Source organism: Fundulus heteroclitus, chromosome 2 (genome assembly GCF_011125445.2).
Source record: "Fundulus heteroclitus isolate FHET01 chromosome 2, MU-UCD_Fhet_4.1, whole genome shotgun sequence".
NCBI lineage: Eukaryota > Metazoa > Chordata > Actinopteri > Cyprinodontiformes > Fundulidae > Fundulus > Fundulus heteroclitus.
In genome coordinates, this window is record NC_046362.1 from 34,737,557 (window position 1) to 34,761,255 (window position 23,699).

General features: G+C 41.5%; 2 protein-coding genes across 3 annotated transcripts in view; one reads left to right on the forward strand and one right to left on the reverse strand.

Annotated features, from left to right (window-relative positions):
* Positions 1–266: 266 nt before the first annotated feature.
* On the reverse strand, positions 267–6,179 carry LOC110366889. Its single transcript, XM_021310508.2, has 3 exons — positions 5,783–6,179; positions 5,114–5,708; positions 267–1,197 (listed from the first exon to the last, which is right to left on the reverse strand). Exons 1-3 carry the CDS (start codon positions 6,033–6,035, stop codon positions 351–353), a joined length of 1,695 nt encoding a protein of 564 aa, XP_021166183.2. The 5' UTR covers positions 6,036–6,179; the 3' UTR covers positions 267–350.
* Positions 6,180–8,937: 2,758 nt separating this feature from the next.
* Positions 8,938–23,699, forward strand: part of tango6 (transport and golgi organization 6 homolog (Drosophila)) — a 34,060-nt gene continuing 19,298 nt past the window's right edge. Inside the window, exons 1-11 of one of the 2 annotated variants that reach the window (XM_036125862.1) lie at positions 8,938–9,177; positions 11,011–11,639; positions 11,776–11,892; positions 13,391–13,553; positions 14,263–14,369; positions 16,002–16,164; positions 16,966–17,033; positions 17,933–18,045; positions 18,224–18,400; positions 18,474–18,600; positions 20,959–21,156. In XM_036125862.1, the coding sequence (XP_035981755.1) occupies positions 9,126–9,177; positions 11,011–11,639; positions 11,776–11,892; positions 13,391–13,553; positions 14,263–14,369; positions 16,002–16,164; positions 16,966–17,033; positions 17,933–18,045; positions 18,224–18,400; positions 18,474–18,600; positions 20,959–21,156 (1,914 nt within the window). In that variant the 5' untranslated portion in view covers positions 8,938–9,125. The remainder of the gene's footprint in view (positions 9,178–11,010; positions 11,640–11,775; positions 11,893–13,390; positions 13,554–14,262; positions 14,370–16,001; positions 16,165–16,965; positions 17,034–17,932; positions 18,046–18,223; positions 18,401–18,473; positions 18,601–20,958; positions 21,157–23,699) is intronic. The other variant, XM_012852328.3, reaches the window with a different exon arrangement.

A 23,699-nucleotide genomic window follows, 5' to 3' on the forward strand; every position in this document is an offset into this window, starting at 1 on the left:
ACTTTTTCAGCATCTCTCTGCAGCTTACTCAATTTTCAGCAGCAACTATTAATTATTGTTTAATCTCCATGTGTCTTCATCATTAGATTTCTAATTCCACTCACTGGAAACGCGCACTCCGAGGCTTCTTTACCTGACTGATATCACCTGTTGTGAAACTACTCTGAGCAGCAGCTTTCTACTCAGGGTGGATCGGCCATTCTTTCTGAAATGGGACCCAGCAGGCAAAATTCCTACAACACTCTGGTCAGTGAACTGCAGAGTACTACAAAAAGGTGTTTAAACTTTATTTTAAGTACAAACAGTGTTACAACACAAGTAAATATGTCTCAGATGTCAGGCTTCTTTACTCAAGCCTTCACCGTCGGACCATTTTCATAATTTATGAGTAGACAAGCAACAGTGTACAGCTGGTTGATAATCCCAAACACACCTGGGGGGATGTCAGAGTCCAACAGCTTGTGTTCCTTGACCCGACTAAAGAGACGCCCTACGTGCACCCTGAGCCGTGCCGAGGCCTGAGTCTCCCGAACTTCGCCTGCAGATTTCTGAGGCCTGCGGAAAGCTGGCCTGACGACCTTGCAGGGTAAAATGTCACCGATAAGAACGCCTCTGTGAACCATGACTTCCATCCCAGGCGTTAAGAGGTCGATGAGGCCAGATTCACGCGCGATATGTTCGTCACTGTTATCCCCGGCGTAGAGAGGCGAGACGAACGTCACCGCCCCGTGTGGTGCCATCCCGACGAGCCCCTTCAGAGTCCAGTGGGATTTACAGGAGGAAATCGCCTCCTTCTGGAGGAGACGAGACGAGAACTGACAGCTGAGCTCGGTACAGCCCAGGATGACCGTAGTGTCAGGGTACTGCTGGAAGTCTGCAGGTAGGTTCTGCTGTATCTGGTCTCCATGTACCCAGATCCTCATTGAGCCAAGAACTGTAAATAAAAAGTTGCTCCAGGCTTTGATGATCCGGCTGACCTTGGACTGGTGGACGCGGAACCGCTCAGCAAGGTCCATTGGCTTGGACCCGAGGGCGAGGAAATTTAAGAACAGGAATAACTCATCGATAGGCTGCAGGGAACGGGTTGAGGGAGTGGAGTCGATGAGCGGTCCTATCCTTCTGTGAACACCCACCGTCGAGGGTAGAAAGGGCTCAATCAAGGCCCAGAAACCCATCAGGAGGTCATATGATGCAAACCTAAAAATAGAGAACAATACAGCAATAAGTGTTCATCATTGGCTTCACAGCAGAATTAAGAACCAATTACACCCTAGGCCGCTTCTAAGGGCTATGCTCAAATATGAACTGACTATATCTCAGGAACTAAAATGTTTTTAAATGGTTCTGGTGTCACAATAAAAGCAACACTGACTGCAGAGAACATTCAGGGGTCTAACAATCAATATTTAAGTTTAGGGCTGCATTATTCTAGTAAGTTAATCGATTAATCTTTCAATAATTTCTCAATTATTTCTCAATTAATCAATTACTCTAAAAAAAGGATACCCTTCATAAATTAACATACCTAAATAGACAAGTGTCTTGAACTAAAATAAAAGTTTATAGTGCATTGTAAATGGCAGAAACATGTAAAAAGTAATCAACAAATAATTTATTGGTAATTTAATAATTAAGGTCTGTCTGTGCTTGGCAAAACAGTAGACAATAAAATGAGGACTACAACTATTCGTTTGCTAATTTGTTAATCTGTGTTCTATTTTTTGACTAACAGATTAATAGTCAAACAATAAAAAGTAAAAAGATATTTTTTACAGCACTTGAACCAGTTGAAACTTAAGCTAAGCAACTGGATAGAGCATATTTACACACAAAGAAGAGTTTTCACCTTAAATGCAAAATATATATATTTTATTGTACAAACTTGACTTAATCACTGCTCTGACTGGTTTGTTATTGCAGCCAATTACATATTATAGAGTTTGTAGACTCCAGCTAAAGATTTAATTGCTAAATTAGTTGACCATTATTTCAATAATCCATTAATCATGATTAATTGTTTGAGCCCTCCTTAAATTACTGAGAGTGAAGGAATGTGGCACACAGCAGAGGGAAATCTTTCATATATTACAACAAAAAAAAGCACTTTAATCTGAATATTCTTTTGAAAATATGTAGCTGCAATCAAAACAATCTAGCAATAACAAACATTAAGGTGAAAAAATAAAAAATAAATAAAAGCGTAAGGTAGGTACTAGTTGATAAAAGTCCAGGCAAACCTTGTAAATTTGCCATTTTGGCACCATGTCCCATTTGAAATACCTGACCCCCCCCCCCCCCCCCCTCCACACACACACACACACACACACACACACACAGTATATCTCACCACAGTTATTGCATCTAATATTTTTTGGGGGGTTGTTTGGTAAAAATCCATCATGTTTTACACAGAGCTATTAGCAGGATAGGCTAGTGCTAGCCAGCTAGTCTGCTGCAGGTAGCAGACAAAGTAAAAGTAAAAGGAGATTCTTTGTGAATATTCCCTCTTTCATAAATAAATAAACCAATGAGCCCATAAATATTTCCAACATAAATGCAGAGTGGATGCCAGGCTTAAAATAATTTTAAATAAATTTGTCCAGCAGACACTGGAGCGAAGGAGGAGCACTGTCAGGTGATGCCGTGTTGTTCACGCAACTCTGAAATAACGAATTTTCTCTCTAAGACGAAAAACCTCGGAGATCCTGGACCCACAAAAAAGCTGCTTTGTCCATGAACGTTTCTGAATTATTCGGTGGTATAAAAACTAACTCTAATGACAAGATAGAAAGCAAACTCAGCTTCAGAGGATGGCGGCAGGCAGCGGCAGGTCATGTAAATCCATTTATCACGCTGATATGGAGCAATCCTTGGGATTTTATTGAGATAACGAAGCCTTCAGAACACGGTCTAGCTCGTCTCTGTACAGTTCATTGCTTTTCTCTATAGTATGGTCCATTTTACAAGCACTTTTCATCTCTCACGCAACAAGGTATCTGAATCAGCAATGTCAACGAAAGTGGACAGTGTCTCCCCTACATAGACTCTACTTAGGCGGCCCGCCCAAGTAAACTGAGACCGCATCGAGGAAGATAAATCCCGAAATCTGAACAGTGTTCCTACAGTTGTTAAAAAAAATTAAATCTAATTGAAATACCAAACATCTAAAAAACCTGTTGCCAAATGGGCTTCTTTTGAACATGTTGGGCTGGAAAAATAGATTTGGGTAGGTTGTTAAAATTTAGGCTGCTTTTCACAACATTTAGTTATTCTTTTTTCGAAAGAATTTATATGAATATCACATCAATATACTTGTCGTTAAATTTAAATTTTAATAAAATGACGTCTCCTTGCACCAGTTTTATTAGTTCATTCATTACGAAATGTGTGGAATCTGTGGAACTTGAAATAATCATTGATTAATAGTCTCTGGTTAATCAATTGTGAATTGGTCAGTGCCAATTGTAACATTAGCTAGATTTACAATGCATGCTGGGAAGCCATTGGCAAAATGTTCAGCGCTTGCTCTGACAACGTGATTGGGAGATTGGTCTTTTGTGTGCAGATTATTTGATTGATTGTACATTACGCGGGGAGCTTTGTGCTGATTTTTTTTTTTGGTCTGCTTTACGTTGTGTCTGTGCTGGAAACAGTCAGATCTGGCAACACGGTGTAGTGCTGTGCCCATTCAATTAACTCAAATGTCAACAATAAGTATAAGCAGATGCTTTGATTAACATAAGCCCTGACGTCAGGCTTAACAGTGACTGAAGTAAACATTCATACTTTGAGGTAACTACAGCAGCTAACAAGGATCAGCACAAAGCAGAGTTCCCCTCTGCCTGCAAATAACCCAAGCTTCTTTCATTTTGGTTCTGTTCCTCGTGCTCCTAGCTGCCGTAGCTAAGCCTCCCAGCACGAATGATTACTCCAGTGTCGATGTTTCCAACAGAAATTGATGCCGCTGCTTCCTGCCCACTGTCGTTTGCGCAGTTGACACTTCTTATTTCCTCCTTAACCCTCTAAATAGTTGGCTAGAATGTTGCTTTTCATGCTTGTTTTGATTGGTTGAACTGTATGATTGAGAAATTAAGATAGGAATAACACAAAATTGAACACTGAGGTACAAAAATAACAAAAACAAACAAAACCCAAATAACAGATTGCAATGTGGAGGAAAATTCTGATTACCGTATTTTCCGGACTATAAGTCGCAGTTTTTTTCACAGTTTGGCCGGGGGTGCGACTTATACTCTGGAGCGACTTATGTGTGAAGTTATTACACATTTTTACCGGTATATCATTGCACCTGATATCTTTATACCAAACCGCAAGAGGGCGCTCTAGGCCTGTGTTGAATCAGACGTAGAAGCGGAAGTGCCGCATCTTCTACATCCGGAGTTATTTGAAAGGGAGGATGAAGATTTCACTGGATTTTAGTTATTTGGCGCTTTTTACACGGCCGCTTTGGTTAACTTCTTCGCATGTTATTTATGCTATAGTTATCTGAATAGCTTTTAATATGTTATGTTAACATATCAGGCACGTTCTCAGTTGTCATGTAGCGTAAGCTAACCGTACAATTATTCAGACTGTTGTTGCCTCCGTTCTATTTTTATTTAAAATTGCCTTTCAAGATGACATGTCTGTTCTCGATGTTGTATATTATCAAATAAATTACCCCCAAAAATGCGACTTATACTCCAGTGCGACTTATATATGTTTTTTCCTTCTTTATTATGCATTTTATGGCTGGTGCGACTTGTACTCCGGAGCGTATTATAGTCTGGAAAATACGGTACACTTTATTCAGTGTAAATAAGTATGAGGAACCACAAGTAAATTCTCAGACCATGGGAAACACTGGGGGCTAAGCAATGTGAATATATTGGTTATTGTTCATTATGTTGGAAAAATAAAACACTTGATTCATGCACATCACTTATTTACGTGAATAAATGATTGTTCTGCCCTCGGTACCAGAGCAGCGCTCTAGTTATACGGCTTGTGTCTTGCCTATTTAATGTAACTGTAATATAAACACCAAGGGGGTTATTGTATAAAGCTTGTGGACGAGTTGTCTAAAAATTCTCTGTAACACACACAGGGTTACCTTGTAAAGAATCTAATGTCCTCGTCCGAGGCAGCAAAGCGGTAAATGCCGAACCGCTGCCACAGCGAAAGGCCCTCGACCATTCGCCGCTGCTGGCGAATTTTCTCCCGGTTAGTGTGGTTTTCCTCCAACACCTGGTCGACGAGCGCCCCATCCGGATCAGTGGCGTAGTCGTGTTCTTTAAGGGCGTCTACGCCGTCTGGTGCCTGGGCTTCACCCCCACTCTCCTCCTCCGGCGCCGGTCCTTGCCTTCTCTCCTCCACCACCGGTGCCAGATGTGGGAGGGGGTAAATGTCCCACGCCAACAGCAACGGTGCAGCTTCGCTTCTCAGCTCCTGTCTCTCTGCCTCAGATGCTGGCTGCTGAATGTCTTCAGGTTTCAAATAGCGGCTATATACGCCGGTGTGAGCTTTTATGGTCACTTTCTTCATGTTACCAGTCACGTCCTGTGAGGCTGGCGTTGCATCTCCTTGTCTACATCCCCAGCCTCCAGCTCGCTGAGCGGGTCTCTCTCTCACCGCTGGGTGGCCGCGGCCGAGATTTAAAGAAGGTGCCCAGTCAGGGTGGTCCTCCAGGAACTCATTGCCTGGCATCCCTGAGACAGAAAGACCTGCTTAGACGCGCCTAGCTTGTGCAAAGTTAGCAGGTACCGAACTTTGTCAACCTTACCCGAGTGGAAATGCCGTGAACACACAAACTTTTTCCGGGAAATTTTGTTGAAAGTGATGCTTGCACGTCCTACGGCCTCCACCCATGCCATCCGACGCCTCTTTGTTAGCTCCGCCACATGTGCTCCATAATATTGCTTCCACACCGGGAAGCGGAAAAAACGGACCCCGTCTCCGATCCGGTTTCCGCTCTGGTCGTGAGACCGACTGCGGCATTTTTTAACGCAACACACCGACACCGTTGTATCGTTCATCACGCCGCGCAATCAAAACAAAACCACCAAGCGGTCCGCCTCCACCAGGCTTCCACGTCTTAACACCCGCGACGCATTGCCTGACTGACGTCACATTCACGAGCCACTTTTGCCTCAACTCTTCCTCAGCAGGAAAATGGGGAAACAAGTATTCTGTTGTACCTGCTAGTTACTGCACACTGCAGAACTCGGTCGTTGTACCGGTGGCTCGCAGGTGTTTCAACGTTTGGGTCTTTTTAGTGGTCTAGTACTAGCAGTTCCCACCAACAAAACACCTCGGAGAGAGCGGAGCAGGCGGAAACCGGAAGTGATAAGAAAATGCGGAAGTGCCAGAGAAAGAAGTCCGAGGCATTCCTGTTGCCTCGGAAACCAAAACATGGTTGCTAGGAACGGGTTACGTCAGAGTAAACGGCGGTTGAAGTCAGAATCCCAACTAATAAAAGTTACAATTCCAATTTAAACTGTATTACACCTCATTGAAACATTTGAAATCTGTATCTGCCAAAAAAGTAACTGCCAGTATTTCTACTTTTTTTTTGTTTTAAATCTTGCTCTATAATCATTCATTGGCATTTATGTATCTGTTCTTATTGTTTAGCCCCGTTTTTTGACAATCTTTTCTACCCATGTTGTAATGTTCGTACCTCAATGAGTCTTTGTACACTATTTGTTTGATATATATATAAAAAAAAAATACAATTCCAATACGGTGACGGCCGGGAAAGTTGCTGTTTTGTTCGTAACTCTTGCAAATGTGATTTAAAATTGTGCTTTCCGCACGCGCACACAAACGTCACTTTTAATTCTGTTGCGTTACATTTGCATCGGAAATCAAATATAGAAATTGGGAATATAAAGCTGTATGATTTTGCCAAAAATCTAAATTGCTGTATATTTCAACAATAATGCGATTTAATTTTGACTTTTTGCTGCATTAACCACAAGCAACAAAAAATGGCCTGTAGATAAGGATGTTTGTAAACAAGGACTATTCAAAACAAGAAATTTAACTGTTTTTATTCATCAGAATATTATTATTCAAGAGAATAGCTTGTTGAGTTGGATGGACATCAATCCTTGTTGAACATAATGTACAACCAACAATCAAGTCTGTGTATTAAACAGTTTGACCAGTACTTACTGCTGTGGTGAGATTCCTGACAGTTTCTGGTTAAAAAAAAAAACAACTAAAAAAAACCACTATGATTATATAAAGTCTAAAACCATCCATCCATTTTCTAACACGTTTATCCCTTGTGGGGTTGTGAGGGGTGCTGGTGCCTATCTCCAGCTGTCAATGGGTGAGAGGCAGGGTCCAACCTGGACAGGTCGGCAGTCTATCGCAGGGCAACACAGAGACAAAGTGACAAACAACCATTCTCACACACACACTCACACCTAAGGAGAATTTAGAGAGGCCAGTTAACCTAACATGCTTTTGGATTGTGGGAGGAAGCTGGAGTACCTGGAGAGAACCCACACATGCACAGGGAGAACATGCAAACTCCATGCAGAAAGACCCAGGGCAAGGGTAGGACTTGAGCCCAGGACCTTCTTGCTACAAGGCAACATCACTACCCCCTGTGCAGCCCTAAACTTTAAAACAAACAATACAATTAGATTATCTTACTGCTGCAACTCTCGTCCTTTCCATGTTGAGGCAAACCCCTTTAAACATATTACTGACACCTAAAATGTTTAAAATTACTGCAAATAATACTGCAAATGCGATTATATATGGTGCATTCCTTTTTCCTCTGGGGTCAGAACAAGCTGCAGATTTCGTCATCTCTGCCTTGTAACACTGACTATAGGGGCCATTCCAGTTAAATGTTCAGCCTAGTCAGAGGAAAATCTGACTATTATGGTGCATTCCTTTTGCCCCAGGGGTCGGAATTTACAAGTCGCAAATTACATCATCTCCGTCTTTTTGCGATCCAATTTCCCTCAGTCGGATAGTAGGAAAACACATGGATGCTCACAATGTTGTTAAAACAATAACAACAAGACTGTTCTAGGCAATATTTTGTGCAAATAAACAGAGTTGAAACATCCCATCTAATGAACACTGAAAGGCAGCACCTGTATAAGTACGACTGACTAAATGCTAAATAAATAACAGAGAGCTGCTACAAACAGTCAAAGTATGAGGTTTTACTCAATAATGCTACAAGCAGCAGCCGTCATGACTGTTGATGTCGGATACCATCCTGCTGCACCAACCTACCGACCCATGTTACCGACTTTAGGGACCGTTCCAGTTAAACATTCCGACCTGGAGGTCGAGAACGCCGACTATTGAGGACAAATGGAGAGCACTATTATAGTATGTTCTATTTATCTAGTACATTCATAGTGGCTAAACAAGCAATGAAGGATCCACACCTATTGTTGTGTAACGTTTTATGTTCAACTGAACTGTTCAGCACGGCTTAAAAAAAGACAAAGATTATGCAATAAAGCATGACTTAAATATACATTCAAAGATTCATAAAGCTAACTGAGTCTTATTCTGAGACTCAGTTGGCAGAAAATGTAGCAGAGAAGGGGATCATACCTGAGCTCATTTAATCCAATCCCTCTAATTTAAACGATTTAGAACAGGAATTAACTGAATTAGAAAACATTTACATAAACAAAACCAAAGGTGTTAGGAAAGAGTGGCAAGTAAAAAGGTGAGCAAAGCTACCAATACTTTTTTTTAGCCTAGAGAAACAATACCTCTATTAGCAGACTACAAATAACGCCTGTGTTATAACCGTGATGAATACTCTGAATTCCAAGGTTATCTGAACGCATCATGAGACTTGACGCCATACACATTATATATATTATACTCTTTATATTATGTCTATGCCTGACGCCGTACAAATTTCCACCTTTTCAGCTGTACATTAAATACACTCCAACGTCTGCCAGCCAATCATTTCCATGTGGATCAGCGCAGCGTGATGACGTCACCTTTCGGCGCCCGTGTGATGTGTTTTTAAGCCCCGCAGCAACGTGCAGCCTGATGTGCAGCGTTTATACTGGGGGAAAAGTCCCAGCTGTGAGTTGATGTGGACCGGGGAGGAAAGTTAGAAGCCTGACATGACATCTGCGATCCTCTCTGCCATAAATATCCTGACCAAACCTCTGGGCGGTGAGTTTAAACCTGACCGTCCCACAGACTCAGTGATCTGTTTCTGTCCGACTCCATCCAGCTGCCACAGGGTTCCGGGGGTTAGTGTTATTCACTGCACCGGTAAAGCAATTATAGTTTATACAGTACATGTAGCATAAATACGAACGACAACAATAATCATAATAAACACTAACCTGGTATAATGCCGAATGTCGTCGTCTGAGCATCTAAAACGTTCCAGACAGAAACGGGTCCGCAGATGCAGCTGCTCAATTTCACGCTGCAACAACTCCGCTTGTTTCTGCAGAGCCTCTTTTTGGATCTCTAGCTCGTTGCCCATAACTCCACTTGCAGGTGAAACGCAGTAATCATGGTCAGGAGCCACCATCTCTGAACAGCCCACAGTCGGCTCTGCAGCAGCGGGGCTTTGCGCCTCTCCCTCCTTAGGTCTGCGTTCCCACACACCGGTTCTTCTTGGCACGGGCACAGAGTAGTTGTTCCACTCAAATAAAACGGGTATAGCGCCCTTTTTTAAGCATCTCTTTCCCCTTGGTGTTTGTACCAGATCACCAGGCAGGAAATGTCGACTGCATACACGTGTCTCTCTGCGGGGACTGAAATCCTGCCTCCGAATTTTGGCTAGCCAGCGCCGACGCATTACACTATCCACAGGGAAGCGGTGAAAGCTAACTTTACTGTTGTACCGCGATGAACATGTACATCTAGGCACACAGCAGTGGAGCGATGAGCCACTAACCCACTGGTAACACGGTCTCTTCCTCTAGCCTCCCGCCAAGCTCATGTTTCTAGTCTCTCTGGCAACAACAGGAAGTGGATGCCATCATCACGCTTGACCGGAAGTTAGCGGGCGCCATCTTGTGCACATATTTTATTAGATTAGATTAGATTAGATTCAACTTTATTGTCATTACACAGGTACAGGTACAAGGCAACGCATGCAGTTTAGGTCTAACCAGAAGTGGAATAGTAGCAACTGCAGGATAAACAATGGTTCCATAAGTATGCTCCATTTCACTTGGCGTATGCAGACATGTTCCTGCACGGCTCTTTTAAGGTCCTACAGCAGCATTTTAGGTCTGACATTGGACCTTAAATCTTTACCCTCCTGCTGTAGCTTACATGCAGTGTTTGGGTTCACATTTAGGATTAATGATGGACTCTGAATGCAAGGTGCCCAAAGCATCACCCCTCCACCACCGTGCTTGACAGTATGCACTGTTTGCTTTACTCCAAACTAGGTTCTCAGCATTATGTTGGAACGCTTCTACATTGTTCTCATATTCTGTCCAAAATACTTTCTTTTTTTTTTCTTTCCCTACAAATCTTTTGCTAGTTTTAGATGCGATCTAATCCTTTAGCACCTTTCAGACAGCTAAAGGTAACACAAAGTGATTTTATAGAGGTTTAAAACCAAGAATCATGGAGGTAAACAATCAGGCAAGAGTTCTGATGAAACCAAAAATAGTTCTGATAGTAAAAATCCAAAGTATTAAAGGCGTTAAGATCAAATTGAACATAGACTCATGAATAATATGAATGTGCTGAATTTCTTTTTTTTTTTATCGTTTAAAATCATCAACAGAAATGTTTTTTTTCTCCTTCAACCCGTCCAAACAAGTCATTCTTATTCTTCTTTTTCTAATTGTCGTGTTTGAGTTTTACTGGTTATATGGTTGACCCACTGATGGACAGACTGCGATTACTTTGTGTCTTTTCGCTGTTAGAGAGACAAAGAAATATTTGCACCCTTACATATTTCCTCTGTTTTTGTAAGTTTTGCAAAGTTTTTAAGGATTTAAAAACACACAAACTGTGTGTTTGTATCTGCAGAGGCGTCTGCGCAGGCTTCGCAGCAGGAGGCCCTTCATGCTGCCCTGGGGGCCAACAGGGCCCTTCTTCTGGAGCGGCTTCAGAGCGACAGCAGCCTGCAGCCGGTGAGGAGCCAGAGGGAGGAGGTGAAGGCAGCAGCCGGCTGGTTCTGCAGCGAGACCCACGACGTCACGTGGAGCTTCGTCCAGGAGTGTCTCCTGCTCCTCCTCACCTTAACTCGACATCTGACCGATGAACTGAAGCGCTTCCAGGAGGCCCCGCCTCCTTCAGGAAATCTCCGCACACCGGAGATGGCCCCGCCGTTGCCCCCCGACGTCCTGAGCGTCTCCCAGCAGAAGACGCTGGGCGCTGCCCTGCAGTTTGTGGTTTCTCTGGGGCTCTGCCCCTACCTGGCCGCGGGGGTTGGGGTCCCACTGGGTCGCAGGTCGGCGTTCGGTTCTGTGGTGGAGAAACTGATCCGGAGGGAGGCGTCGCCCCCCGCTGGACGCCGTCTGCTGACCACAACGAGAGTCCTGCTGCAGGCGGCGGAGTTGGCGACTCTGGCCACGCTGGTGTTCACGAGACATCTGGGGGACGTGATGGCGGCGCTGTGTCAGCTGGGCTACGAGCCGCACCGAGAGGAGGACAGGGTGCTTTACCTCTCCGTTCACATAAGCTAACTGAGACTTAGCTGTTTTAAAGGCTTAAACACCCTGACACGTCTTTCTCAGGCCGTCTCTTTCAGTCCTGGTGATTTATTTTTCTGCTCTCTCCTCCTGGACGCAGCCACTCAGGCCTGAAGAGTGTCGATCGTGTAAAGAGGCCCTCAGGAACCTCCTTGGAAAAGTCTACCAGCCGATCGTCGTCAAGGAGCTGCTGATCCTTCAGGGTGGACCCAAACAGGTGCTGCTTCCTGAACCGTTCTGACTCGGGCTGCAGCAACGACTCGATAAAATCGATAAAAATCGACAATGGAAAGCGTTGTTTTGTGCGCTCATTGGCTCTTTCCTTCCAAATGTTCAATTTTGGGAAAAAGAAATGGAAATAATTTATTTTTTTGTCTGATTCATCGATTAGTCATAAAATAATCGACCGATCAATCGATTAATAAAATAATCGTTAGTTGCAGCCCTAGTTCTGACCCAAATGTTGTAGTTAACCTCTGCAGCTTCACTTTCTGAGCTTGTACCCTAATGATCCATATTTTAATAAGTACTGAAAATACTTAAGGCTCCACCAATCAGGACGTTCCCAAAGAAGGACACATCTAAACTTACAAAAAATATATAAGCCAAGTTAAATCTTTATATGAATAATTATGTTTTAAATAAAAAAAGCAGGTTGTTGCCATATAGTCCATTAAATGTGTAAAGTGTTTCTTGTACAGCTTATTAAAATCAGTAACAGCTTCAGGAGCAAAGCTGTTTATATAACATTATTCTGCATTTAGAGACTAAGAGTCGCCTAGAGGACCATTTAACTATTTGATACAAGCCAATTTTATTTTAAGATGTACAACCAAACATGACACTAAGGAAAAATGATTAAAAAAAAAAAGCTTCAGTTCGCAGTTTTCAGACTATTGTGCAGAGGCAGATTCGTTCATTACGAAGAGATTGATCAAGTTGAAAAGTTGATATTCGCTGCATTAGTTTATAAATATTCATACAGCATATTATGTCGGTATATTGCTGTAGAAAATCTGTCCATCAGTCTAATCTGTAGGCTGGAGCAGATGGGCTGACATTATTGTTTTGACTTGTTAGCGATGAAAACTGCCCCCCAGGATCAATTTGCATCAAAATGGAGCAAACTGCATCTGAAAGAAGACTTTTCTGGACCATTGGACCAAATCGGTGCAGCATTCAGCAGGACTGTTGCTGTGCCACCAGCCCACAGGCTTAGTAGGTTTCCATTAAATTTGTATCTTCTGGTCTAGAAACATCCCATCAGTCAGAGCTCTACATCACAGCTGCAGTAATCTATGTGTCCACACGATGGCAGCACAAACGAGGCAAAAAAAAAAATAGACACGATAAGATTCACCAACAACCTCTCAAACTTGGGCCATTTTTTTTTGTCCAAGATCTTTTAAAATTAAAATTAAAGAGCAGCAAATAAGCACTCATTTCATAAGAATAAACTAAATAATATCATTAATAGTGGTAGAAAAGCACGATTAACTCAGATTTTATTCTCAAACCAGTTTGCAGCTGCTCCTCTTTCAGAAGCTCTGCTGAAGCTTGGATCGGTTCAGCTGAAGCTCCATGGCACGTTTTGTCCCTTTTGGTTCCTCTTTTGATCGATTTTACACGATCAAACTCGGTTACCTCGCATCATGTCAAACGAGGCACACTTCCTGCAGAGGTCTTACTTCTTCCTCCTCTCTTCTTCCTTCCAGTCGGGCCCATCCGGGAGCTCCGTCGGATCCAGCAGCAGCAGAGCCGCCCTGGGATCAGCTCCGGCCTGGCTGAGGCGTCTCTGCGGCCAGCTGCTGTCCGAGCGTCTGATGCAGCCGAACGGTGTGCAGGCGGTCGTCAGAGCCATCCTGGAGGGAGGAACGGGTGAGGAAGAGGAGGAGGAGTGGGGGGGATGCAGAGGTCATGTCTGTCCTCTCTAAGCTCCAGTGGGTCGAGGCAGATGAGCGTTCACACTGAGCCTGGTTCTGGTTCTGCTGGAGGTTCTCCTCCCTGTTAAAGGGGAGTTTTCCTCTCCACTGTCGCTTCATGCATGCTCAGTATGAGGGATTGCTGCAAAGCCATCAACAATACAGACGACTGTCCACTGTGGCTCTACGCTCTTTCAGGAGGAGTGAATGCTGCTTGGAGAGACTTGATGCAACCTGCTGGGTTTCCTTAGAGAGGAAACTTTCTCACCAACCTGGAGGATCTGATGGAGTCTGACTTTGTGAAGAGCCTTGAGATGACATGTGTTGTTAACTGGAGCTATATAAATAAAATTTAATTGAATTAAAGCAGCAACAACGTAAATGTACATCAGTTCTAAATTTCCTGTTGCAACATGGACGAAATAGTAGTAGACCTTGGTTAATTTAAGCTGAGCATACTGATTGTGTTCATTATTTTGTCCAAGAGACCCAAACAGCCTGAGTGTGTTTAGAGGCAGAACGGGACAATCTTCAAGGCTTGTTGTCCACAAATCAAGAAAAAAAGGAAGCAGAAAGAAGCTGCTGTTTTATTAAAGTTTTGCTTCATTAAGCTGTCTGTTAAAAGTCTCGGTTCCTCCAACTGAGGTTCTGTTTCCCTCCTGCAGGGGGCGACTCGGATTGGAGGAAATGTGACGCTGTGGCCCGGATCCTGGTGGCCTGCCCCCATCAGTCGGCGTCAGCAGACGGCTACTTCAGGCTGGTCTGTCCTCAGGTCAGATTCCCACTGGCAGGTTTTAGCTGTGCAGCTGTGTGGAGGCAGCAGGAACAGCCTCAGTGTTTCTGCTGACCTCTTTGTTTTCAACACCTGCTGGTAATTCTGCAGGGGTAATGTAGCACATTTTTCCCTGTCTGAAAGTCCTCCTTTCCTTCCTTCCTACGGTCATCCTACCTTCCTTCTTTACATCTTCCTTCCTTGGTTCATCCCTTCTTTCTTGTATCCCCCATTCCTGTCCTTCACCCCTTCTATATGGCCTACTTTCTCAATTTATTTCTGGTCCTCTCTTCCTTGTGCCCAGCCTTCCTCTGGTTTAGGAATCCTGTCTTCTGCAAATCTTTCTTTCTTTCTGAATTACTGATTTTCTTTCTTTCTTTCTGAATTACTGATTTTCTTTCTTTCTTTCTGAATTTACTGATTTTCTTTCTTTCTTTCTGAATTACTGAATTTCTTTCTTTCTGAATTACTGAATTTCTTTCTTTCTTTCTGAATTACTGAATTTCTTTCTTTCTGAATTACTGAATTTCTTTCTTTCTGAATTACTGAATTTCTTTCTTTCTGAATTACTGAATTTCTTTCTTTCTGAATTACTGAATTTCTTTCTTTCTGAATTACTGAATTTCTTTCTGAATTACTGAATTTCTTTCTGAATTTCTGAATTTACTGAATTTCTTTCTGAATTACTGAATTTCTTTCTTTCTGAATTTACTGAATTTCTTTCTTTCTGAATTTACTGAATTTCTTTCTGAATTTACTGAATTACTGAATTTCTTTCTGAATTACTGAATTTCTTTCTGAATTTCTGAATTTCTTTCTGAATTTCTGAATTTACTGAATTTCTTTCTTTCTGAATTACTGAATTTCTTTCTTTCTGAATTTACTGAATTTCTTTCTTTCTGAATTTACTGAATTTCTTTCTTTCTGAATTTACTGAATTTCTTTCTGAATTTACTGAATTACTGAATTTCTTTCTGAATTACTGAATTTCTTTCTGAATTACTGAATTCCTTTCTTTCTGAATTACTGAATTCCTTTCTTTCTGAATTACTGAATTTCTTTCTTTCGGAATTTACTGAATTTCTTTCTTTCTGAATTTACTGAATTTCTTTCTTTCTGAATTTACTGAATTTCTTTCTTTCTTTCTGAATTACTGAATTTCTTTCTGAATTACTGAATGTCTTTCTTTCTGAATTTACTGAATGTCTTTCTTTCTGAATTACTGAATTCCTTTCTTTCTGAATTACTGAATTCCTTTCTTTCTGATTTACTGAATTTCTTTGTTTCTTACTGAATTTCTTCCTTCCTTCATGGGCTGCTGACTATCTGCAGCGGTCAACCCCAGACGGGTTCATACTGTAGGAATATTTGCCAAAGATTTTTTTTTTTCATTTACGTTTGAAAATTGGCAAAAACTACCAAGAACTGTGAAATTTTGTTGTCTGGAAAAATCTGCGATTTGTTTTGTGTAGAAATCCTGAAATATCCTCCATTTTATCCAGTTTTTCTGTCTTTTCAATGAAAGCAGTTTTGTCTTTATTCTGCTGAAACCCTGGGCGCTCTCAACTCGCCTCCATTTGTAATCCTAAATATTAAACTTAACACTTGCTGAAACAAGTTGATGTTTCTCAGGTTCTTGAGCTCCTGCACATCCGAGACAAGCTGACGGCCCTGCAGTTCCAGCGGGTTGCCACCAGAGCGGCGCTCTTGATGGTGCAGGAAAGGCCCGGCTTTGCCCAGCAGTACCTGCTGGGCCCCCTGCTGGCTCCGCTGCGCCGGTGCATCACCGCCTCTGGTCAGTAACACGTCTGCAGACGGGCCTGGCGTTCAGATGGTTACTACCGTGGCTAAGAAGCAATCTGTTATTTAGGAAGAAGGGGTGTCCGATGCATCTCCTGCTCAGAAATCCAACGTATGTCAGCTACTCACTGCTAGGATGTCTGGATCCTGATTAATGATGGATTAAAACAAGAAAGAAGGAGCTGCAGAGAAACATAACAAACAGATTTGAAGTGTAACATTCTTTGAAGTATCTGAACCTGAGTTTCACCTCACAGTTCTGAAATATAATGGCAGAGAATGAGAGTTTGGGTGTTTAATCCCTGCACCCTGGGCCGATTTGTCTGAAAACTGTAGGGCCTACGGTGAGACACGCTGGGTGAAAGTACACAGAATTACCCATTTCTGGGTGCAAAACCAGCAAGAAAACAGTTTACCTTGAAATTCAGGTTGTGTAATAACTGTAAAAGTGATCAAAATAGCAGTTCAGTCAGGGGAAGTCCAACTTCCTGTGAGCCGTTTAAACTTTGAAGGGTGTTTCTGTTGTCAAATATGGCCGAGCTGTGGAGCCACAAACGGCGCTGGGTGTCTTGGTGCGAAAAGCGCTGACTCTGTATTCCTGGTTGGGCCACAAGAGAGAGCAGCAAACTAAAAAAAATATGGTACAAACAAAAAAAGGAGCGTGGCACATTGTAAAGATGTGAGATTAATCGTTACGATTTTAAAAGCTCTGCGGCTGACAGCGAATAGAAATGCAGAATCATTAAATCTTTGGGGCGTATATGAACCCGGACTCTCGTGTGTTTTTGTTTTGTAGCTGAAGAGCAGTCGCAGGTCGCTGTGGAGGAGTCTGAGCTCACTCGCTGTTTGGAGGACGTCTACAAGGTGACGTGTAACAATCTGAAAAACATTTTGTGGTTTTTAATCAGATTCAGCTTCTTTGTGACCGGCTCTGAGAACAAACCCTAGAAGATCCAGTTCACAGCTCGTTCTTAGCAAATGTAGCCCGTGTGGCAGCATGAAGCTCATTCATCCCTTGAGTTGAGAACCTTTAAAAAAAAAAAAAAAAAAAAATCCTTATCTAGGCATCAGAGGACGTAACGCAGGGGTGTCAAACACCGGCCCGCCGAACAATTTAGTCCGGCCCTGTGGCTAAATGCATTATAATTTTTTTTTTTTTTCCCCAGTGTCCTGTCTGGCAATGTGGCAATAAGATGCCACACAGAGCTCATCAGATTTGACTTTCACAAGTGGACAAGATAAAAGGAAGAGAATGATAAAACAATTATTGAAAAAAACATGTGCTTCGTTTAATTGAAAATATGCAGTTCCTATATTGTGTTGCTGTGTTTTAATTAGCAGATTAAGCTGGAAAAATTCAAATAATTTCTTAATTTTTATCTGTTTGATGTATTTTGTCATACAGGACAGTGTTTTTAAGTTCCAAAAAATGTGAATAAATGTTTTTCAACATTGTATAATCACTGTGATCAGTTCTTATGCATAATGCACAAGTAAATGTTTAACTGAGTAAAAGTATTATTATTATACTTTTCTTAAAAACGCTGAGGTTATTCGTAATATATTGTGTAAAAGTGAAATTAACTTAATATAAAAACCAACAAGTCCACATTTATTAGTTCTATTTAATCTTGCAGTGAGTTTACTCGTGTGGCCCTCTAGAGATCAGATTAAGCTCAATGCGGCCCCTCAACCAAAATGAGTTTGACACCCCTGGCGTAACGCCTCGCTAACGTCTGACGGCGCTTCTCTGTGGCCGGCAGGTCTGGGTGGTCGGAAACAGCCCGTCTGCGGCTCTCCTCGCGGCGCTCGAAGAGGTTGTTCCTGTCGTCTTCACGCTTTTCTGTTTTACCAAACAGAACGTCTCCCATCTGCGGTCAGTTTGAATTATTATTATTATTATTATTATTATTATTATTATTATTATTCTGTGATTAGAGCCTTTCCTCCACCAGACATGGAGGTGGAAGCATGAAATCCAGACCTCCTCTGCTGTGTCTCAGCCACGGTTGTGAAGTTTAATTGTGCGTGCCGTCGTCTCCTCTGCACCGCAGCGGACCCTGTCAGGAGATTCTGCTCTGGTTCCTGAGCCATTCAGAGACGTCTGCGTCGCTGTCGTCGCTCCGGCAGCTCTCCGGCCTGAGGGAGCGTAGGAACGACGTGGCGGCGGAGTTCCAGTTCGCGGCGGGGGGCGGTGGAGGCGTCCGGCTCCGCTGCAGACAGACCTGCAGGTGAAGACGCGCAGCCGACCCCCTGATCCTCTCTCACTGCCAGGGTAACTCAGACGTGCTGCTGTAATCCTAGTGATGAAGACGAGGAGCTGTACGAGAAGCTGTCTGGGGAACAGTGGAGGCTGGAGTGTCTGATGCAGCTGCTGGCTCAACTCAAGGACTCGGACCTGCCTGGGGATTTCTTCCTGGACCTGCTGCAGGTAATGGTTCCTGCACTGTAAAAAAAAAAGTACACAAAATGTGCCCTTTATTGGAGCAAATAAGTTTAAATTATCTGCCGATGGAATAAGATTTTTTAACTTAAAAAAAAGGAACAACTCATCTCCATCATCTTATTTCAAATGCATTATAACTAATTATCTTATTTTAGGGGTCATAATACTCATTTCATTGGCAGATAATCTTGTTTACCAGCTTAAATCACAGACATATACGCTCATTTCATGAAAACATTACTTTTACACTGCAAAAACTGGATCTAAAAATAAGTAAAATGTTCTTAAAGTTAATGTATTTATCCTTGATTTGAGCAGGTAAATAAGATTATCTGCCAATGGAATGAGTATTTTGAACCCTAAAATAAGATAATTAGACATCATGCACTTGAAATAAGATGATGGAGATGAATTGTTCCTATTTTAAGTGCAAAACTCTTATTCCATTGGCAAATCATCTTATTTACCTGCTCAAATCAAGGACAAATACACTAACTTTAAGAACATTTTACTTATTTTTAGTTCCCTTTTTGCAGCGTACAGGAGGAATGAGGCTGAACTTTTTAACTGTATGTACCAATAGAACCTCCAATCATACAAAAACATGCAAACTACAGAATATTGCATAAATACAAGAAAACAGCAATAAAAACGTGTTTTATGTGCCTTATGATGGTCTATAGCAGGGCTCACCAACATGGTCTTAAAAAAAGCACAATCCACCAGTGAGCTGCAACTTTATTTTATTCCATTAGTCTTCCTGTTTATTCACAGTTGCATTTGTATAGATTTAAAAATGACAACATCTATAACAAAGATTAAAAAATGTATTTATTTTTACCAGTTTTACTTATCAGACCGATACCAACACGGTAAAAAATTACTAACGTCGGCTTATACCGATGTTTATGCCGATATATCGTACATCCCTAATAATCAGCTATGTTTCAATTTCAAAAAGTTTAAAAATGGACAGTTTTAAATATGCAAATAATCTCTGTTTCCTCACTGTCTGGAGTTAAACTAAAGCTTAGCAGTTTTAAGACAATTATGGAAGTTATTACAAGAAGCTTGTAGAAAGTTTTTTTTTTTTTTTTTTACAGTTTAATTGTAGATTCTATCAAATACTGAGGAAATTTATAAAATTCTGAATTTAAAGATAAAAGAAGATTCTCATTATTTTGCACTTTAGCAAACAGAAATATTTTTTCTAAACCTAACTGTCTGATTTCCATGTCAACAAGGTAATAATAAATGGATATATGTCTGTTTCTGCAGTGTTGATAAATATCTGGTTCCTGTCCAATCCACTTTATTTATATAGCACAAATTTAACAAACACCGGACTTCAAAAGTGCTGTACAACAAAATAAAACACGCTAAATAAAACATAATAAAAACATAATAAAAGATTAAGTATTTATTTTTTTATTATTTTATTTATTTTCACAACAAAACATAAAAACAGAATCATGTTTCACTAAAATACAAGAAAATGTGATGGACAACTGCTGAAAAACCCTCAAGGGGCTTAATGAGTGGCAGTCTCCATAATAACAAATATATTTTAAAAACAACAACATTTAAATATATAAAACAGTTTAAAATATCATTTAGACCACAAATCCATATGGAAAATTCAGACAACTAAGTAGAAGCAATTTTACTCTGTTTAAATTGTTCTTTAGAAAGATCTGTCAATGATGTGCACTGCAAAAAAGAACTAGAAATAAGTAAAATATTCTTTAAAATGAATGTATTTGTCCTTGATTTGAGCAGGTAAATAAGATGATTTGCCAATGGAATAAGATGTTTGCACTTAAAATAGGAACAATTCATCTTCATCATCTTATTTCAAGTGCAGGATGTCTAATTATCTTATTTTAGGGGTCAAAATATTTATTCCATTGGCAAATAATATTATTTACCTGCTCAAATCAAGGATAAATACACTAATTTTAAGAACATTTTACTTATTTTTAGATCCGTTTTTGCAATGTGGGAAGACTGTTTCATATCTTAAGTAGACAATAGAAAGACAAAAGCAGTTAAATTAAAGGCTCTGCCCACACATGTTATAAATATGCACGTATACACATAAAAATCAACACTACATGGCATTAAAAGCCCAGGAGAAAAGGTTTTAAGAACAGATTTAAAATCAATATCTGGTTTCAGCTGTAGATTGTAAAGTGATCTGGTCCAAACAGTGAACCCTGAGGTTCTCCACCAGTAGTTCTGGTGTGCGATAAAGTTTTTGTGACTATCAGAACCAAACTGAAGCTCTGCCTCAGAGTTTCATCGTGTTTGCGGACTGAAGAGCCGACATTGCACCTCCTGCAGGAGCTGACCAGTTGGGCCGCAGATGAAGAGACGGAGGGTGACGACGAGTTGGATGTGGCGGCCATGACGCTGCTGGAGGTGGAGCGGCAGCTGCTGGGCGGAGCCGAGAGACGGGCTGGGCGGCTGACTTTGCTTCAGGTGCTGGCCGTGATGGTGGAGTGTCTGCAGCACGACCGGCTGCTGAGGAGGACCTCACAGGTCAGTGCCTCGATGGATGAGAAAAGATGGATGGAAAGATAAACGGATGAATGGATGGAGGCGGAAATATTCAAACCAAGAATCTTTATTGTGCTAACATGGTAAAAATTTCCTTAGAGGCAGAAACCGGCTTATGCAGCAGACTTAGTATTTACAGGATTTAAAAACATTTAGTATTTTACATTAAAGCATCAAAGTTCAAGTCCAACAGGTCTGACATCAGTCCGTTTGCCAACGACATGAACCATTTTTACATGGATTACTCTCTCCTTCAGTGAATCTCAAGTAATGAAGTCATTTTTGTGCAGCGATCTTAAGGCTTCATTTACAGAAATGTGAAATTTGATATTCCTGAGAATAAGAGTGTGTAAATAGGCAGTAAGAATAGATTGATTGTGACATGATGGACCATAAACCCCTCAGCAGGAGGCGATTGCCCTCACAGCTTAGGAAAGAAGCCGTTTCTGAGTTTATTCGTTCTGGATTTAATGCTTCTGAAGCGTTTACCTGAGGGGAGAGGGGCAAACGGCGTGAAAAGACAGAAGGATGATGTATTAAACGATTGCAGACCAGAAAAAGGATGGAAATGTGTTCTTTAAAGGAGAGTTTTGCCTTTATTTCTATTAACATTGATGTAGGTCAGCCTCTATTATCTTAGTTTATATGTCTTACTTATTGTGTCGTCTGTTTCTCTTCAGATTTAAGGAAGATAAAAGCAGAATATCCTGTCATATATTTGATTTATGGGACCTATAAAAACAACTTTTAAAAGCTGTACGTTAAACCCGATCGTATGATGACTGAGCTTGTGCTGGAAAAAAAATCCAACAGAATAAATTGGTTTGTTTACTGGTGGAAATTATTTATCTACTGTTGTAGAAACCAGCATGCCATTTCTCCCACATGCTTTTATTTTGAAAGAGTCAACGGTGCCCCGTCTGACCACACCTCTTCCTGTGCAGCCACAGGGCCACATTGACTCATTCTGCCTGGTAGAAAACAGCCTCTGAGCTTCGTCTCGGCCACCGATAACGAGGCCATTAGGTCACTGAATAAAGGTTTATTTTTAGTCTCCATGAAGTATAGAGATAAATACACAGGCTTTAGACATCCAGGGTACGGACACTGAACTGAACAAGGACGGCTCATCTGGAAGGGTCGGAGTAGAGCTTCTTCTTCTCTTTTAAAAAATAAATATGGCTGCATAGCTAAGGTTTGCAAAGCTGCGTCTGAACGAACCCAAAGACGTTTAGATCAGTGTGACCATAAAGCAGCAAGTTCACACCAGCTGTGATACACGGTGGTGGAGGACTGGTGATACGGAGGACCTGGCAGTTAAGCCTGTCGCAGTAAAACGTGATGTGAATAAAAACTAATGCCATAATGCGTTTAAAAGAGAGCTGTATTTTCCGTTTGCGTGCTCGTTTGGTTTCTCTGTGTCTCTCTTTCTTTCTCCCAAAGAGACCGGGCAGCTGAAGGTGTCACTCCGGTGCTTCCCTGGTGTCTGGAGCGTGCCAGGCGCATGGTCTCGTTACGTAGCTCAGAGTGTTCATGTGAGGAGTAGCAAGGCAGAGAAACAGTTTGAAGAAAGACATGTGATCGGTGCGGGATCGCTTTGGATTTAAAACTAAGGACCCTGGTGAACCGCTGAAGCTGGACGAGCCGGCGTGTTGCATTTGATCCAAAGCAATGGCAACAAAATGCAGCAATACAACAAACTTAAAACACCCAGTGCAGCTTTTCAGACCAGAGTCTTCCTGACAATCCACAATCACTAGAGAGTTTAATGGCCAGACCAAATAGAAAAATGACGTCGCACACGTTCAGACACCGTGGTTTGCTTCATCTCTAAAGAGATGCTGCCCGTTAATTTAGTTGAGAAGCCGTCATTTCAAAAAAAAAATTCAAACATTTGACACCTGATGTAGGAGCCTGAATGAAAATTTTGTGATTTTCTTTGTATGCATTATGGTTAATGTTATGTGTTTAGTTTTGTTCCTAAATTTATTTGTTTGTTGAAATTATTAGATATTATTGGTAATTAATATTAATTTGGGGAATTTGAATATTTAACTATTGTGGACATTTTGTTATTTTTATTACTTTTTGATTTAAGGATGCATACGTGTCACCTTTGAAGGATGATGCATCATGGGAGTTTGGGGGTTTTTTTTGGGTTGTGGATCTGACAGAGTGGAGCCAAATGGTTTATTGACCTTTGACGCCCTCATATTTTGTATGTTTGGCACCCTTTTTTTGTTTTTTCCATCCATTCACTAAAACGTTTTTAAATGCAATACCATCTCCTTGGATTATTTTTGGACCAAACATCTGGACAACTTGTTGGGATTGTTGAGGGCGCAGCGAGTCAGGCCGGTTTCACTTGTTTTTGAACTTTACACCTGATATGAATTGCCTGGGAAAACTTGCCTGTCACAAACGGCACACAGGATGGCATTATTATGCCGTTATCATTATAATAGTTGAAAATGGTCTCCAAACAGCAATATTATGGTTTATCGCAATAGTTTCTGGGACAATTT